This window comes from Lynx rufus, unplaced genomic scaffold (assembly GCF_022079265.1).
Source record: "Lynx rufus isolate CCGP_SWC_20201006 ecotype Redwood Valley unplaced genomic scaffold, mLynRuf1.p SCAF_11, whole genome shotgun sequence".
NCBI classification, from domain to species: domain Eukaryota; kingdom Metazoa; phylum Chordata; class Mammalia; order Carnivora; family Felidae; genus Lynx; species Lynx rufus.
Window position 1 is genome coordinate 69138039 of NW_025814825.1, and position 18820 is coordinate 69156858.

At 49.7% G+C, this 18820-nt stretch overlaps 1 protein-coding gene and 1 pseudogene across 1 annotated transcript; both read right to left on the bottom strand.

The window, feature by feature from the left end:
- Window positions 1-641: 641 nt before the first annotated feature.
- On the bottom strand, window positions 642-1558 carry LOC124507137 (olfactory receptor 13A1-like; annotated as a pseudogene).
- Window positions 1559-14567: 13009 nt separating this feature from the next.
- Window positions 14568-15479, bottom strand: LOC124506799 (olfactory receptor 13G1-like). The gene has a single exon (XM_047072785.1). The coding sequence runs from the start codon at window positions 15474-15476 to the stop codon at window positions 14568-14570; it is 909 nt and encodes a 302-aa protein (XP_046928741.1). The 5' UTR covers window positions 15477-15479.
- Window positions 15480-18820: the final 3341 nt, after the last annotated feature.

Consider the following 18820-nt stretch of genomic DNA (forward strand, 5'->3'; position numbering starts at 1 on the left):
GCAAGTATATTCTTCCTTCCCTTTTTTGTTCCATTCTGACCGTCACTGGACTGAATGACGCCCATCCCCGCTGGTGAGGACAGTCTTCTTTATCCAGTTTTCCCGTTCAAATGTTCATCTCTTCCAGAGACACCCTCACAAGCACACCCAGAAGTAATGTTTGACCAGCTGTCTGGTGTGCTGCAGCCCAGTCAGGTTGGCACACAAAAGCAACTATCGTAGGAGAGACATCCTCGGCGGTTCAGGACCGAGACCCACGTGGCCTAAGCAGAATTCTGGGCAGCTCTACAGGGGCACTTTTAATGGAACTGAGCCAGCTCCCACCTCCTGAAGGTCCATAAGACATAGGCAGAGACTCTGGGTTGGTGAGAAATCCCAGGGATCTCAGAAGGAACCAATGCATCCGTTGTGTGTTAATGTGTGTCATATTCTGGGAACTGCAAACTTTCAGTAACAGGCGGCTGAAAGCCACATCTCACTAGGATGCCATGGAGAATCCACAGAGGAATATTTCCTCAACAAAGCTGTTTTGAAGGTGTCAATGGCAACTCACATAGAAAGAGGGTGTTTATAACAGGTAGGACACATAAGAGTCAGGGGTCAGAGAGCAACAAAGAACGCGAACTTTAGAAACTGCCCATTTACAGATTTTTGGCCATGTGCATCAAGACCTTCCTGAGAGCTGCCTTGATATCCTTGTTCCTCAGGCTGTAGATGAGAGGGTTCAAGGTGGGGCTCACAGTGGAGTAAAGCACAGCCACCACCTTGCCCGTCCCTGGGGAGTGGCTGGAGCCAGGGCTCAAGTAGGTGTAGATGATGGTGGAGTAGTACAAGGTGGCTGCAATGAGATGGGAGGAACAGGTGGAGAAGGCCCGCTGCTTCCCCTCGGCTGTTTGAACCCTCAGGATGGTGGACATGATGAACCCGTAGGACACCATGGTGAGCAGGAAGTTCAACATGGCAAAGAAGACGTCAGCTATAATTGCCATGATGTTGTTCACATATGTGGAGGAGCAGGAGAGCAGCAGCAGAGGAGGGATCCCACAGAAGACGTGGCCAATCACGTTGGGCCCACGGAAGGTCTGCCGTGACATCAGGCAGGCATTGACTCCAACGCCAAGCATGCCGATGCCCACACAGCTCCAGCCCGCGCTGCACACACCCTGGGGGTCATCATGGAGCCGTAGTGCAGTGGTTGACAGATGGCCATGTAGCGGTCGTAGGCCACGGCAGTGAAGAGCAGCACCTCCCCTGCCACCGCCCACAACCATGCAGGGCCATGCAGCCCCAGTAGGAGATGCTCCTCTTCTCCTCCACCAGGATCCCTTGGGCACCATGGTGCATGTGCAGACAAGATCCAGCACAGACAGGTTGGCCAGGAAGAAGTACATGGGGGTGTGGAGCCTGGAGCTGAGGGTGATGGCCACCACGAGGAGGGAGTTGCCACAGATGCCACGGCGTAGAGGCAGAGGAAGAGAATGAAGAGGAGAGCCTGGAATGGCGGCACTTCTGAGAAGCCCTGCAGTGGGAATTGTGTCACCAGCATCCGATTACTCATGGGCTTTGGTCTGTCCAGACTCTTTCTGGTCAAGATACCTTCATATGTCAGACTCTCCCGGAATTTACCAAATTTCTTATTTCATTAGACTTAGACATCACCAGCTAACAAGCTCCTCTCAGGGAAACGGGTAGGAGCACTTACCCTTCCACCTCCTGCACTCAGGACTACCTCCCCACCCCCCACGTCCCTACACTCAGGACTACCTCCCCGCCCCCCACACCCCTGTGCTCAGGACTACCCACACCCTTACCTGGTGCAGTGGTCTCCCGCAGTGATTGTCTGACCTCACCCTGTCCCTGCTAGAACCCTTCAGGAGCATGATGTACAGCGTCCACAGTGGGCCTTAAAGTGTCCCCATGTCCCATCCTGGCCAGGGAGTGTCCAGCCTCACCCCTGCTCTTCTCCCCTCTCCCTCAAAGTGTCCTATTCTGCTCCCTCTGCCTGGTCCCCCAACCCTCTGCACATCCCCTGATGAGCTGCCCCAGATGGGAGCTTCCACCTAAGTGAACGTCAGACCCCAACATGGAGCCTGGGCTCTGCTTAGGGGACAGGGGCTTCTGCCGGGGGAAGCAGGAGCCCAGGTTCGGGGAAGGGTGGTCTGCAGTCAGGTGGGAGAGTAAGTCACCAATGGGGACAGACACGAGGTCCAGGCTGGTGGGCAGAGTCAAGACCAGAAGAGGAAGGCCAGTGGTGGTTCAGGCAGTCCTGGAAGCAAGGAGGAGGTCCCAGGCTGAGGGGTCCAGGGCAGACACACAAAGAAGGAGCAGATCAAGGGGTTTCCCAGAGCCCAGGGTTGCTGATTCTGCCCCGATGACTGCCCAGTCCTGGGAATGATACACCCAAGGCCAGGTCAGGGCAGCATCAACTGATTCTGTAGGGGTGACCTTGTCCGTAGCCCTTGTCCATGCTGATTCCATGCTGGCCCTTTGGAACTTAGCACAACTGCAGATGTATTTCATATTCCTTAATAATATTTGTTGTATGAAACAGACACAAGAGATATTTCAAGGATGAGCCTGTAAATGACAAGTGCATAAATGTCAGGATTATGGAGAAGGCTGGACACTTCAGAAAGACACAGTTGCTCCAGTGGATGGGGTTACACAGTGTCCCGTTAACCGGACCCAGTATCAGGACCACACCCCCCACAAGCATACTTCACACATGCAGACACAGGGGCCCTTTTCAGACAAGTAACCCTATTGCAGATCAGATGACAGTATTACCTACTGCTGAGTGGGAGAGTCTCTTTCTTCCATCCCGAGCCCAGACCTGCCTGAACGGAAGGACACTGTGAACCAGTTAAGTCTGTCAGTAAAGCACTTCTTAAAGGGTTTCCTATAACAAACAGGTGACATGTTGTATTGTCACTGTTCTAATGATGACTTTGTCCAGCAAATGTACAAACCTTCCCCAAGTTCACAGGGGAAGTTCACAGTCTTAAGAAAAATATTTCTGCTTAAAATATCAGGTGTGAATGGGTCCCAGCATCCTCATTTTTACAACCCAAGGGATTTTCATGTTGGAAAGACCAGCAAGCATGGGGTAGCCAGTCTATCTTCTGAAGGAAGATACTGCTCCTGCTCTGTGCAGTAATGTGGTATTAATAGGGACATTCTTGGAAGTGTCATTAAATACATCATTCTGGCAACTGGACCTGAAGTCAGACCCTTTCAGGCTTTTCCCATTGCAGAAAAGAGAATAGTGCACAGAATGAGCTATTTATGATCTGCTGCCCTTGGGTTGGGCTGTGCTGTGAACACGAGGGGCCCAAGAAGAGCAGAGGCTGAAGTCTGAGGGTCAGAGGAGAGCAGTGGGAACATAGAAGCACCGTAGGGCAAACCCTCTGCTCTTGTGAAGACGCAGAAAACTCCCACCCTGCTCTCCTTTCCGGCCACGGAAGAACTGACCCTGGACAGTGTGTGGTCAGTTGTTGGTTTATGAAATTGCAACTTATCATAACAACATATTCCCTCAAAAAGCAGAAGCCGGTAACTTTCAAACTCTCCCTAATGTCCAGGACAGACTTGCACACGACCCCCTCCCAGGGCACAGCCAGGGTACGTGACCCAGACAGACAGAAATGGCAGAACTTAAGGGCACTGGGCTCTGGGGGGCAGCAGGCCACCACGGACGTGACCACATGCAAACCCAGGACAGAAGGTGCATCAGCCAGAGGGAGATGGGAGCAACTGGGGGCCTGTCTCACTTCCTTGGGGTCAGGAGAGGTGACAAGTGTGGCAGCACCCACCTCAGAGGAGAGCCGTGCTGTCCTCTGCCTTCCTGGCAGGTATTTGGAGGCGTCTGCTGGTGGTCCAGAGAGGACGGGGCACATCTCTGCCCTTGCACCTGCCCTGAGCTGCAGAACTCATGTACGTGGACTTCAGCCACAGAGTCCTAGCCCCTACTCCCTTCCCTGCCCTGCTCTCTCTGTGAACACTGAAGCTGATTAAACCCCTTAAAATTCAAAACTGCTCAATAACTTTTGACCTAGCAAATAAAAACTTTCATGATCTAAGTCATTGTATTCCACTAATTTTGTAAAGTGAATCTCTCCAACTATAGCAAGAGATTCACAATCAAGAATAAATACACAGTACCACTTAAACAATTTTTTGGCAGATTGAAGCTTCTTCTCAAGTCCTGGAAACATTGCAGATGGTCCTTAAACTGCCGAGGGAGTCCCCTCGGGACTGATTCAGAAGAAACAAACCACATCCCCTTGTGCAGGCACAGTCTGGGTCCTCCTGTGCTCAGGATGGGGGACAGTAGCCGGAGCCGAGGGTGGCCTGGTTTTAAAGAGCCAGGCTGCTGTGTGACGCAGCGAGTGAGGGCGTAAACCCACTGGGACCCAGCTCCAGATCCTGTCACTTAGAGGAACTCAGAAGTCCTGGGGGCCTCTGAACCTGAGGGCGGTGGCCGCAGCACAGAGTGGGTAGCACTATGGACAGAGACAAGAGGTGTTGACGTTAGCTGTCCCTCCTCGAGGTTCAGCAGACAAGAACTCACTTCCCTACGGGGCTGTGGTGGGGAATGTCTGCCAGACAACGAAATGCCAAGTGCATACTCCGAGTGTTTCCTTGTGGAAACACAGCACTGGAAGTCTCCTTGGAGGTGACGGTGCTGACCCTCATGTACAGAGGAGAAAGCAGGTGCAGCGAGGGGGGGATCGCCCCACGTCATGGGCCTGTGGATGGCAGAGCAGAGCTGGACGTGGCCCCACGCACAGCCTCCAGGCTGGGAGGGTTGTCCCAGCAGTGATTCTGGGCCTCCAGCTTGGAGCCTGCTTCGGATTCTGGGTCTCCTTCTCTCTCTGCCCTTCCCCGCTGGTGCTCTGTCTCTCTTTCCCAAAAATAAATAAACATTAAAAAAATTAAAACAAAAACAGAACAAAGAATTTGCAAATAAAAGTTGTATCTATTCAAGGGTATGTGACTTAATATTCTCCCACAGCATTTCTACGTTTCCTTATTGTGGTAAAATACCCATAACATAAAGTTTACTATTTTAACCATTTTACATTTTTTTAAAAGTAGGATTCTTCCCCAGCACAGATCCCGGTGTGGGGCTTGAACTCAAGACCCTGAGATCAAGACCTGAGCTGAGATCTAGAGTCAGATGCTTAACCAACTGAGCCACCCACATGTCCCTATTTTAACCATTTTATTTTATTTTTATTTTGTAAAAAGTTTTTTAATGTTTATTTATTTTTGAGAGAGACAGAGCGCAAGCAGAGGAGGGCAGAGAAAGGGACACACAGAATCTGAAGCAGGCCCCAGGCTCTGAGCTGTCAGCACAGAGCCTGACATGGGGCTTGAACCCACAAACTGAGAGATTGTGACCTGGGCTGAAGTCGGATGCTTAACCGACTGAGTCACCCAGGTGCCCCTTAACCGTTTAAAGTGAACAATTCAGTGGCACCGAGGACGTTCTTGATGTCATGTGACCATTACCACTGTCTAGGTGCAGAACTTTCTTGGCGCCCAAACGGAGACGCTGTAGCTCTCAAGTGGTCACTCCACATCCACGCTGTCGGCCCCGGCAACCGCGTCTGCGGCCCGGCACGTGGTGTTGCCTGTGGTGGACGTTCCCTGTCCTCACTGTAGCCTGAACCACAGCAACAATGAGGCATGCCTTGAAGACCACCGTTTGGGTCACGTCCAAGCTATGGCGCCTCTCACCAGGGCAGCGCATCAGGTAGGATGAAGGTCTCCGAGTCACCGTCTTCCAGAGACTGAAAATGGCAAGTTATAGAACAAGAAGCATATCTTGCTGCTAACAAGAAAATTATGAGGCAGGGGCTATAATTCTCTGTATAAACACAGGCACGCGAATACACAGGCAGCAGTTTCTGTGGACACACAACACACGACCGTGGTGCTGGGGGTGGTCGAGGGCCTTCAGCTCTGGCTCTTGATGTTTGGGTTTCCAAGGGGGAATGTGTTCGCCTGTGAGTGTGTCATTATAGTGAATTAAATTGAGAGAAAAGAGGAAAAGTGGAAGAGAGGGAACAGTGGACGGAGGGAAAGGCCAGAAGGGAGGCCCACAGAGGCATTCTCTCTGGAGCGGGGTGTGGGGTGCTTTGTTTTAGTTTGTTTTCAACACCACAAGTGGGCTCCTGAATACCCATCACTCTCCACCCCCACCCACCTCCCCTCTGGTGACCAGCAGTGTGTTCCTTGTAGTTGAGTCTGTTTCTTGGTTTGTCTCTCTGTCTCTTTTTCCCTTTGCCCATTTGTTTTCTTTCTTAAATTCCACACACGAGTGAAATCATAGGGTATTTGTCTTCCTCTGACTGACTCGCTTTGCTTAGCACAGCACTCTCCAGTTCCATCTGCGTTGTTGCAAATGGCAAGATTTTATTCTTTTTCATGGCTGAGTAATATTCCACGTGCCTGCACCCTCTTCAGCATGAGGTGTTTGGCAGGGGGTGTCCCACTGGGAGACGAGCTGGATGCTGGTGATTCTGGGCCAGTCCCAGGGTTGCAAAGCCCAGAGGCCAGTTCAGGGTGAAGCCGCTCCTTTGGCGGTGAAGTCTTGCTCTGTAAGCAGTGTTTGGATTTTAGAGAGAATTCTCCAAGCTAATCAAGTTGTTCTTCTCGTGTTGCCGATTCTCAAGCAAGTGTATGGGACGGGCGCTAAACCCACCCCAGTGTGGGGCTCAGTGCTCCGGGGGGCTGCCATCCACCACCCTGGGGCCTTGCTACTGTCCCACCTTCTCTCCTGCCACCGCCCTCACGCCGAGACCCAGGGACATGTCCACCCAGAATCATGGTGGTCTGTTTGCCAATGGACGGTGTCTCCAACCCCGACTGGGCACAAACCCCACAGACAAAATGGCCATGTTGTCCTGCCTGCTGGGTAGACACAGGATTGTGGCTCTCTTGGAGATAGAGGTACATGGAGGTCCAGTCCAGAAGAGGCCAGCAGAGCTCAGCCGGGGGAGTGGAGGTTAGGGTACGGGTGACCTGGTCAGAGTGGGGACAACATCTGTTACTGTGGATGTGGACACGGCAGTCACCATGTATGAGACGTAAGCACCTGCCCTGCAGAGACTCTGGCCACTGGCCTGCCTGGTGCCCAGGGGTCCTCACACACTAGCTGACCTCGGGGCAAGACACTTGGCAGTAGATGAGCAACCTGCCAGATCTAATGGGCATCGTGGCCAACAGATTGTGGAACATCGTGTGTCTTCAGCTAAAGTGCAACTTGGTTCCAGTGCTGCCAATAGAACCAGTGACACATTGAGGGGCCTGGCAAGGTTCCTGGACACACAGCTGACGAAGCTCCCTTCCTCCTGCCTCCCTCTTTCCATCCACGGGGAGCTAAGGGCCTGAGCAAGGAGCTCGGGGCTTCACGAGAGGGATGAGAACTGCAGCAAGGGCATGGCGGCCTGTGGCTTTGCGGAAGACCCTCCCGAGGCCAGCGTGGGAAGTAGATTGAGGCTGGGCTGCAGGGAAGGCAACCAGTGAACAGTTTTGTAGGAATCAAGGAAGAAATTGTAGAGGCAGTGGAGCTGGGCCACATCTTGAGATGTTTGAGGAGGTTGGCAGGTGCCCCTGGGTGTGGTGGGAGAGGAGGAGCCAGGAGGGCTGTGCAGTTGGCACACGGGTCCTTGAGAAGCGAACAGAGAAGGGCTGTTCTCATCACCCCCTCCACTGCGGTCTGGGGAGACTGCACAGCAGTGGGGGCTTTCTGCCTTCACGCCAGAGACAAAACAGATGCCAGGGAGCTTGATGAGAGTGGACAGGAGGGAGAAACCATGGCAAGTGACTTAGCGGATGGGTGCCTGAAGTTTTTCATTCATAGAGTTCTTACCTCGAAGAACTGTTATAAAGATTAATTTGGAGATGCAGTGGAGGCTTGCCACCGGTTCTGACTCAGTGTTTGAGAAGTGGTGGGCACATGGTTTGGGAGGTAAGAATGTAGAGTGGTAAGAGCACAAGCTTTGGGGAGACAGAGGGCGTGCCCAGTCCCCACTGCATTTCAACCCAGGCTTCCTGCAGCCACCACTCTGCTGGGACGTACACACAGGGGCTTAGGGGCCCACTCAGCCTACCTCTTGTGCTGGGCCCTGCCCACCAGGTGTCTGGCAGAGTTGCTCACCCTCTGACCTCGGCTTCTCCACTGTCCGGCCTGGGCCCTGCTCTGCATTGGGTGTCCTCCCTCCCACCCCTCAGAGGCCTCCTCCTCTGCTCTGCCCTCTCTCCTGTGTAGTGAACTTTCCCTCCTGGCTGCCTCCTTCCCTCACTGGTCACATATTAAATCAAAGAAGCAAAAAGGCAGAACAATCTTGCCTGCAAGTCACGTCCCCTCACAGCTCAAGGTTTGAAGGGTCATCTTGCGCAAACATTCACTCTCTGCAGACATCCTTCACCTTGTTCTCGCATGCCCTTGGCTGCACGGAAGTGTCTCCTGGAAGGTCCTCCGACTCTTCCCCATCTACTCCTGTCCCCTGTTTCCCGTCACTGTGCTCTGGCTGGCTGGTCTCAGACACACGCTGCTCACTCCCAGCTGGCCCTCTTGCAGTCTCCTGTCACATGCCCTGCTTCTGTGAGGGCCCCTCATCCCAGCTGCCTCCTTGAAGCCTACCCTTCTTGCTTGGCCAAGAATATGTTATTCTGGCCCTTTGCTTTCTTTTTTTTTTTTTTTAATTTAATGTTATTTATTTTTGAGAGACAGAGAGAGAGAGAGGGAGAGAGAGCAGGGGAGGGGCAGAGAGAGAGGGAGACACAGAATCCGAAGCAGGCTCCAGGCCCCGAGCTGTCAGCACAGAGCCCGATGCCGGGCTCGAACCCACGAACCGTGAGATCATGACCGGAGACAAAGTCGGACGCCTAACCGACTGAGCCCCCCAGGTGCCCCAGGCCCCTTGCCTCTGACATCGCACTTCCCCACCCATAGCCCTACATGAGAGGTTAGAGTCCCTGACGGGTGCCCCTGGAATCTAGGTATTTTATATCAAACACTTACAGAGATGCAAGGACATCACTTTTCTTGTTTTTTATTTTTACTTTTATTTTTTTTTGTTTGTGTAAAGGCGGCCCCCTGCCCTGGACAGTAAAATCCCTGAGGTGAGGGCTCTGCTCAGAGTGTCTAATCATCCTCCTTCAGAGTGTGGTGCTGATCAGACAACAGTGCACGTCTGAGGTCAGTGGTGGTGGGGCTGTGAATGGAAGATGAGCACCATCTGGTAAAGGACCTGAAGACACAATACGTACTCATACAAGCTCAAGGGAAGTTGGGGAAATATGGGTTATCTTGTAGCAGCATGATGTTTGACGTGGGGAGGAACACGCGATTGCTGGTGCTGTTGTTGAGTTTGCTCTGACGCTCCTGACGGAAAACACCCTGCTCAGCTTCTCGGCCCGTAAACTGCGTTGCCCCCAAATGCTCTGACCCTCCCCCATCTTAGACCTCACTGCCCCCAGGGCCTCGCCCTCCCCCTCCTAGGTGAAGGTCACTGGCTTGAAGATGGCATTTTTAGGTTGAATTTCTACATTATTGCTGTTTTATTGCTTTTTTTAAAATCTCATTTAATATATTTTATTGAAGACTAGAAAGGCTAAGACACCACAGTTGTACCTGATTTTCTCAGAGGAACACACACTTCACGTGTCACTGAGCCACAAGCATGCTCACGTGCTCCTGGGTGACCCTCTTAACGGAGGCCCCACCAGGTCCAGCTGCTAGTTCCCTCACACTCAATCCTGGCCCCTCAGAATGGGGCCTGGTGCTGTCTGGAGACTCAGTGCATGCTAGGGGAATTGACTGTATGGGATGGAAATTGAAAACCGAGGTGCATAGAAATAGAATGCCATGGACACCAAAGCCAGACAGGAGCCGGAGACTTTTATGGCCTATACCCTTGGCAGAGACTCACTAAGAGACTGAGACCTGATCGTAGGACTGCAGAAGGCTTTTCCTGCCTCCGCATCATGACCACATTCTTAAGACCTACTTACACTAGTCCCTTCACCCGTTCTATCATAGCTGCCTCTGAAAAAGGGATTACTGGAATATCAAAAGGCAAAAAGTACAAATTGAAGACACAGAACAAACATCAGAACCAGACATGACGGGGATGTTGGAATGATCAGACCAAGAATTTAAAACAATTCTAATTAATAGGTGGGCAATGTAAGCAGAGAGGTAGATTCCCAAGAAAGAACAAAAGTGAAATTCTAGATATACAAATCACTATAACAGAAATGAAGAATGTCTTTTATGGGCACATTAGTAGACTGGACACGGTGGAAAAAACAATATCTGAGCTACAGGATAAATCAGTGGAATTTTCAACAATTGCAAAGCAGAGAGGAAAAAGATTGAAACAAAAAAGCAGAATATCCTCAGGCTGTGGGGCAAGTGCAGAAGGTGAAACACACGTGTAATGGTAAGAATAGAAGGAGAAAAAGGAGAGAGAGGAAGGGAGAAAATCTTTGAAGCAACCATGACGTAGGAAATAGCTACTTTAGAGTAATTGTCTGATAAGTCCAACATCTGGGTCATCACAAGGTCTAATTGTATCAACTGTGTTTTCTGTCTGTCTTTGGTCACACACCTTCTTTATTGTGTGTGTAACATTGGACTACTAGACCTTGTAAATGAAACTTCACAAAGACTCTGATTATGTTACCTTCATGTGAAGACTGATGACTTTTTCTTCTAGTGGAGTTAAATTACTGGGGGATCTTATGGAGGCTTAGTTTTGTTTGTTAGAGGTTACTTTTTATTTTGTCAGGATAGTTCTGTTTTGGTTTTGACCTCAGTTTTTCCCTCATTATTTTAAATTTATTTTTTCTGGATTTATTGAGATGTAATTGACATAAAACATTTATAGGTTAAGGTGTACAGCCTCTTGATTTTATACGTTTGTATATTGAAAAGTTTGTGTATTGTAAAATATTACCATCAGGGCATTAGCTAATACCTCCATCATGTCAAATAATTACCATTTCTTTTTTGTGGTAAGAACATTTAAGATCTACTCTCTTAGTAACATTCAAGTATGTAAATAGTATTATTAGCTATAATAACCATGATGTACATTAGATCCCCAGAACTTGTTAATCTTATAACTGGAAGTTTGTACCCTTTGACCAATATCTCCAATTTCCTACCCCACACCCTCTAGCCCCTGCTAATCCTCACCTTACAGTCTGTTCCTCTTGTTTTTTTTTGTTTTTTTTTTTTTTTTAGATTCCACACATAAGAGATATCATACAGTATGTATCTTTCTCTGTCCACATACCTCAGTTGGCACAATGTCCTCAAGGTACATACAAGTTTTATAAATGGCAGATCTCCTTCTTTCTCATGGGTGAATAGTATTCTACTGTATATGAGCCATATATTTATCCATTCATCCACCAACAGATGCTTAGGTTGTTTCTACATCTTGCCTATTGTGAGCAATGTTGTAATGGACATGGGAGTGCAGGTGTCTCTACAAGATTCTGATTCAATCCCTTTGGATACGTACCCAGAAGTACAACTGTTGCATGATGAGGTAGTTGTATGTTAATTTTTGAGGAACCTCCGTGGTGTTTTCCACACTGGCTGCACCAGTTTGCATCCTTACCAATAGTGCAAGAGAGTTCCTTTTTCTCCACATTCCTGCTAACACATATTATCTCTTGTCTTTTTGATGTGAGCCATTCTGACAGGTGTGAGGTGACACATCATTATGGTTTTGATTTGTATTTGAGTGATCTTAGTCTTAAGGTAAACCTTTGGTCCTGTGACATAGTCTTTATTCCTTAGGTGTGGCCCTTCTTGGGTTTTAATGGAGATGTTGAGGTGTTTACCAAGCCCCTCTAATGTGGGAGGACTTGAATTTCAAACTCCATCTGTCCCATGATGAGAAGTAGCTCATGTATCAGCCACTAGAGCCTGCCAGATATTGTCTCCTTTCAGGGCCCTCTTTTCATGCACAGTTCAAGTATCAGCCAATGGCTGGAAGACCTTTTCCCACCCCCAGAAGCTCTTGACTTTTTCTGAGACATTTATCCTCAATTTCCATCTGCCTCGCAGCCACAATCTCTGTCCTCTGAGACCTTGGACCAACAGGTCTATGGCCCGGTGATGAGTCATAAGTGCTCTGAATTCATTAGCAGTTGAGCTTAGATACAGGAGATCTTTACAGTGACTCCATTCGTTCGAGGTTTATTCCTACCCAGATTTTCCTGGTTTAGGTCAGTCTCAGGTGCTAGAAAGAGTTGTGACATTTAAAAAATATTTATTCAGGAGATTGTAATTGATATCTATGTGAGGGCTACTGACACAGTCTAGAAACAGCCCACTGTATCCTTTTTAATTCAAATTTTTCCAAAAATCCTTAAATATGCATACATTTTATTCTGAAGTAAGAAAAGAACAAAAGACTTGCTGATAATTTGAATACACTTTATTCTGAAGTAAGAAAAGAAAAAAAGACTTGCTGATAATTTGAATACAGGGGCTTGAGAAGAGGGAGAAGGCCAACATTTCTAGCACATGTGTCTGAGGCACTGGTGAGCCTCTGAACCTGTGTATACACGCTGGTAACTAAAGTGAACACTTCCAATGTGAACTAATTTGGGAGAACCTGGAATGAGAAGGAAAGGATTACACCGTGTTTTTTAAACTGAAAGGAACAGTTTATAAAATAATAAGTATAAAGTTATTCTATATTTATTAAAGTCTGTGTATATGTGCAAACATAGACAAACAAAAAATTGTTCACACCAGCCTTTGGATGGAATTAAAAGGCTTTGCTTTTTTACTTTCTCCTTTTAAATGTCTTTGTTTTCCAATTTTATTAGCATGAAATACACATTTGGAAAGATAAGAAACCCCATGGATCTTTTTCAGAGAATCCCTACCACACAGAGCAACAGAAAACCTAGGAGCAGATACAAGTTAAGGGTGTGAGTCATGCTGGGGGTCCCTGGGCCTGGGGTCCTCCATGGTGGCTCCAGACCCTCCCCTCTGCAGAATGCCTCCCTCAACCCGAGGGTGGGAACTGGCGCCTCTCCTGCAGAGTTCTGGCCCCAGAGTTTATCCCTGGGAGCATTTCTGGCAACCGTCTCCCACTGTGGTCTGAGCAGCAAGGCAGGCTAAGCCACCTCTGTGGCTGCAGCCAGTCCCAACATGGCTGTGCTGACCAGCCACCCTCCTGTGTCCTGTGCAAAGCTTGGAGGCTCCAGGACTGTGTTGCAAACTCTGCCCCTGGCCGCCATCCTGATAGCTCTGCCCAGGTTCCACAGGTTCTATAACCCTCATAAACGTGAAGTTTATTTCCAATTAGGGAAAAATAAAGAGAATGGTCACTGTCCCCCTGACTAACCATGTCACAAAAATGCTTCTGTGCAGCCTTTCCAAAATTACTTCTAATTGGTAGAAATCATCCCTGGATGATTGGTCCATTCTGTCAGCTGGTATTTACTGGGCTCCTGCCATGTGCCTGGTGCACAATGCTTGCAAGTGAATTGATTTAGACAAACAGCCCTGGTGCAGGAGTAAGAAGGTAAACAGGACATTGTCCTTGTCCTCAAAGAGTTTAAAGTCTGTAAAGGGAGATAGACAAGGCGACGTGGAGGAGGGCGGGCCTGGAAACATGGTGACAGAGCATGTGGGGGTCACAGCCCTGTTCCATCAAAGGACCATTTCTGTCCACGAGCTTCCAAACTACATATCTTCTTGCACCCCATCCCAGCCCTGCACAGTTAGATCTCAAGGGGGAATGGAGTGTTTGGGCCACGAGGAGCTTCGCTTCCCTCAGGCCTCCCCTGGTGCCCAAATTCTCTGGAACCCAAACCTCCTCAGGTCCAGGGTCGACAGGTTCCTGGTTTGTGATGGAAGAGGGCAGGGCACAGCCACCCTGGTTCACCTCCCACACTGATGACCATCTCCATATTCCAGACTTGAAAAAGCCTTGTCAGAATATCACCCTAAAAAGTGCTAACATTTTTTTTAAAGACAACTCTTGGAGACTCTGTTTCCAGGCAGAACCTCTTCTCCTAAAAACAAATCCTCCCCCAAGCTGCCACCCTCACTGGCTCTGCCTCGAGACAGCCTCGAGAGTGTGGGGGTGGGGGGGCGGCCACGGGCCCCACTTAAAGCCCGTGCCTTGAGCCCCTGCCTTGAGCACAGGCATGTTGGAGAGAAAATTGGTAGCCAGGGCTGGGGACAGGGCCATGTCCACACTGATGACTTCTTTAATCTATTTAGTGCCTTTCAGTTCACAGAGCTGCCACACAGGTCTCCTTGACCCTACAGGGCAGGACACCCAGCATCTGGGAGGATAAGGGGCTTCCTGGGGCCCCAGGGTGCAGTGGTGTCACAGCTGGGCCCCATGGATGCTGCACAGCACATTGAGATGTGCGTGCAGGGAGCAGGATGGGGGCTCCCGGACACTAGGACACATCTCACTTTAGGGAAACCTGTACCCTGGGTCACTGCCTGTTGCCAAACCCTTCGGGGGAGGTGGCGGGGCCTGGGCATTGGGCACACAGACCTTAGCTCAGGAGAACAGCCTCCGGAGGGCAGCTTTGACCTCTGTGTTCCTCAGGGAGTAGATAAGGGGGTTCAGGGAGGGCGCCACCGAAGTGTAGATCACAGACACCACCTTGTCCTTGTGCAACGAGTATCTGGATGCTGGGCGGATGTAGGTGTAGATGACAGTGCAGTAGTACAGGGAGACCACCAGGAGGTGGGAGGAGCAGGTGGAGAAGGCCCGTCGCTTGCCTGAGGCCGAGCGGATGCGCAGGATGCTGGCGATGATGCAGCCGTAGGAGAGCATGATCACAGAGAAGTTCCCCAAGGCCAGGATCACGTCTGCAGTGAAGGCCATGGCCTCGTTCAGGCGTGTCGGGGCACAGGCGAGCTTCAGCAGAGGGGGGATCTCGCAGAAGAAGTGCTCGACCACGTTGGAATGGCAGAAGGGCAGGTGCAGCAGGAGGCCAGTGTTCACACTAGTGTTGGCCAAGCTGATGGTCCACACGGCCACGGCCAAGAGCCTGCAAACCCGGGAGTCCATGAGGGTGCTGTAGCGCAGGGGCCAGCAGATGGCCACGTAGCGGTCATAGGCCATGGCGGAAAACAGCAGCAGCTCAGCTCCCAGAGACCACGTGAAGGAGAAAAGCTGCACTATGCAACCCCCGTAGGAGATGGTCCTGTCAGCCACCATGCTGCCCAGCAGCTTGGGCAGGATCGTGGAGGTGCAGAGGATGTCCACCACGGCCAGGTTTACCAGGAAGAAGTACATGGGGGTGTGCAAGGCAGGGCAGGAGCCAATGGCCACCACGATGAGCAGGTTTCCAGAGAGGGCCACCATGTAGAGGAGGAGGAAGACAGGAAAGAGGAGCATTTGCAGCTGAGGTGTTTCTGAGAATCCCAGAATGAGGAACTCGGTGACCAGTGTCTGGTTCATCACAGCCACTGGGGGTGAGGCTCTGACCCTGCTGTGAAGGAAAGACGTTCTCACTGTTTCAACTTGTTCTGAGCATCCTGCAAATATGTGTGTGACCCGCTTTGAAAGAGAACTTCAAATACTATTTTGGTAATAAAAATGGAGATTTGTGTCCTGGAAAACTTTGGGGGGCAGGGACATCACAGAAGAAGCAGTTGCCCCTAATGTGCAGAGAAGTCCCAGTCCTCACCCCTTCCCTCCCTGGTGCAGGACTGAGACCCCACTCACAAGATCACTGGACCTGGGGCCCTGGTCGGCAAGGGCTGGTCTCCCCACCACACAGAGCACTGAGCATGCATGGTGTTGGGGGGCTTATGGAGAACTGGAGGACCTGATTGTGTTTACAGCCCACTCACCCACTCAGACAGGGTCTGGGGACAGAGAAGGGGTGGGAGGGAGGGGGAGAAGGGAGAGCTGCTTCTGAAGTCCGCTGTCTTCTTCCCAGACTGACCACACCCGGGCAGCACTGGCTGAGAGGGACCCAGGGTCCCTCTGGGACTTGTGCACACACATGCACTGGGCGCGAGGGGCAGGCCTGTCTTTAGGGTGCAGAATGGCCCACAACAGCACCCCCCCCCCGATCAAAGACAAATCACCACCAAACTCTTCAGCTGAATCAAAAGTTCCCCCAAGATAAACCTGGGATAGCACAGACCCAGGTTCATCCATGCAGCTTCTGTAAGTGGGGGTGGCATGACTCCTTCTAGATTATTGTGTCCTGTGGGGCCACTGTGTTGATTTCAAAACAGTGCATCTTGGAAATGTTTCACTGCTTAGATCATAGCCCTTTAACGAGAAAAGAAGAGTTTCAGATATCCGCATAAAGTCAGGGGCTTGGCAACCTACTTGCTGGCATTGCTGTTGGGGTGTTGGCTTTCACTAAACATTATAAGGACATGTTGTTATGAGGGGTGGTCTGAGAATGAGGAATCAGATCACCCACTGGAATGTGCCCACTGGTGTGGAAAATGTTGACACATTTCAACCAAAAATCTGATACTTTAAAAAAGAGAAAGATGAGAGATGGGGGAGAGAGAAAGGGAGAGAGTGTTAGAAAGAGGGGAGAGAGGAGAGAGGGAGAGAGAGTTAGAGGGAGAGAGAAGGGGAGAGAGATAGAGAGTTTTATAGGGAGAGAGAGGGGGTGAGAGAAAGGGAGAGAGTGTTAGAGAGAGGGGAGACAGAAGGGAGAGAGAGGGAGAGAGAGAGTGTTAGAGGGAGAGACCGAGAGAGAGAGAGAGAGAGAGAGAGAGAGACAGGGAGAGAGAGAGGGAGAGAGGTGGATCTTATGCTACATACTCGCCATGTTGTTCTGTTTACTTTTTAAAAATATGATTAGAGAATTATCATCCTCAAACATAACAGCCAAAGGGATATCATGATTCTTAGTCACAGAGTAAAATGTAATTGTCCACATGATCAAAGCACTGTTTATATTTAAAACATACACGATACACAGAATCAACATTCAATGATAGTAGGTGCTTACAAAAATATGAAAAAAGGCTTCTGGAATCCCTGGTATCCTCTCAAGAAACTTCCTTCTTGGTCCCAAGGAAAAATCTTTAGAGAATCAGAAATTATTAGGAAATAGAGTTGGTTTTAAAAAGAAAAACTACAGTGAGTGACACTTGCAGCCAAGAGCAGGGTCAGTTGGAGATTTGTAACCAGGGCTGGAGAAGCCCTATACCATCTGGAGTAGGTAGACACGGCTCACAGGTAGTGCTTGGTGCACCCTGAGGGACCAATTAGCACAGAACCTGCTCACCCATGGATTCAGGACTCTCTGGAGAAGCTGACCAGCACCTGGGGGACCCATCTAATCACCACCAAGTAAGAACAGAACATATTCTTGGCACCTGATGGCGTGGTCCAGACTCAAACAGGGGCTGGTGCTCAGCAGTAACCAGGGGCTGGCTGCCCAATGGGCATCAGGAGGAGGCAATGGGCATGTCAGGCAGTGAGACTGTCATGGTATTGAGCCAATGAACACACTGACCCACCATTTCTGCCTCGGGCAGACCTTGTCCTTTCTTCCCAGATAGAAGTGTGCAAATATTGGGAAGCCTGGGTGGCTCAGATGGCTAAGTGACTGACTCTTGATTTTGGCTCAGGTCATGATCCCAGGATCATGAAATTGAGCCCCTTGTCAGGCTCTGTGCTGAGTGTCAAATCTGCTTAAGATTCTCTCTCTCTCTCTCTCTCTCTCTCTCTGTCCCACCCACCCCATCTCTCTCTCAAAAAGAAAAATCAAGGTGAACTCCCATTGGCTTAGAGCTGTTGCTGGACATTACCAGGTCCCAGAAACTTGGAGTAGCTAATGGCCAGTTATCAGTGGCCACTGGACATTGTCCTCAGCTTTCTGTGCCCCCTGCTTTACACACAGAGCTAGTGCAGATGCCATCCAGTCAGGCAGCACTCCTCTCCTTACTCCACAAACCTGGGAGAATGGATAGTTGCCCTGGGGGAACCACACTAACCCAGGCCAGTGGTGTCAGGCTGCCTCGTTCCTGGAAAGGGTGCGTCTTACAGCTGGTAGCTTTTCATGCCTCCGGGACATTTACTCCAGGACAGTATGTGGAAGCAGTGACTGGCTGGTCACCAGGTCTTCTCAGACTTGTCCAAACTGCTGATCTGGGCTGGACATTTTCAGTTCAAGGTCAGGGCACTTGTCAGCTTGAGTCTCATCTCGGGTTCACCTTAACCCTCAACTGCTTGGTTTCAGAGAAAGGGTCAGCCTGTCACTTGGGATGTTTCCCTTAGTTTTATTTAGGTATGGATGACAAATAAAAGTTGTATGTACTTTGTGTTAACAGCATAAGTTTTTTTTTTTTTGAAATATACAATATGATGATTTGATAGATATGTACATTGTGAAGTGATTGCCACAACCAAGTTAAATAACATATCCATCATCTTGCAGAGTTACTTTTTTGTTGTTGTTGAGAAAGCTTAATATGTATGGTCGTAGCAAATGTCAGGTATACAGTACGGTGTATTGTCACCATGCGGCACGCTCACTCCTCAAACCCACTCATCTTGTAACTGAAGGCTTGAACCTTTGTTCAGAATCTCTCTATTCCCCACACCCTTGGCTCCTGGCAGGCACTATTCTACTCTCTGTTTCTATGTGATCACCTTTTTTCAGATTCCACATAGAAAGAGTACCATACACTGATGATCATTTTTGTGTGGTGGATTTCACTGAACGTTATGTTCTCTAGGCTCATCCATGTTATTGCAAATGTCAGGAGATGTTTCTGGCAATGTTCAGTATTCTCTATATACAAGATCATGTTATCTGCAGG

Excerpts from the sequence above, each read along its gene's own strand:
- LOC124506799 (XM_047072785.1), bottom strand. The coding sequence starts at position 15,476 with ATGAACCAGACACTGGTCACCGAGTTCCTCATTCTGGGATTCTCAGAA.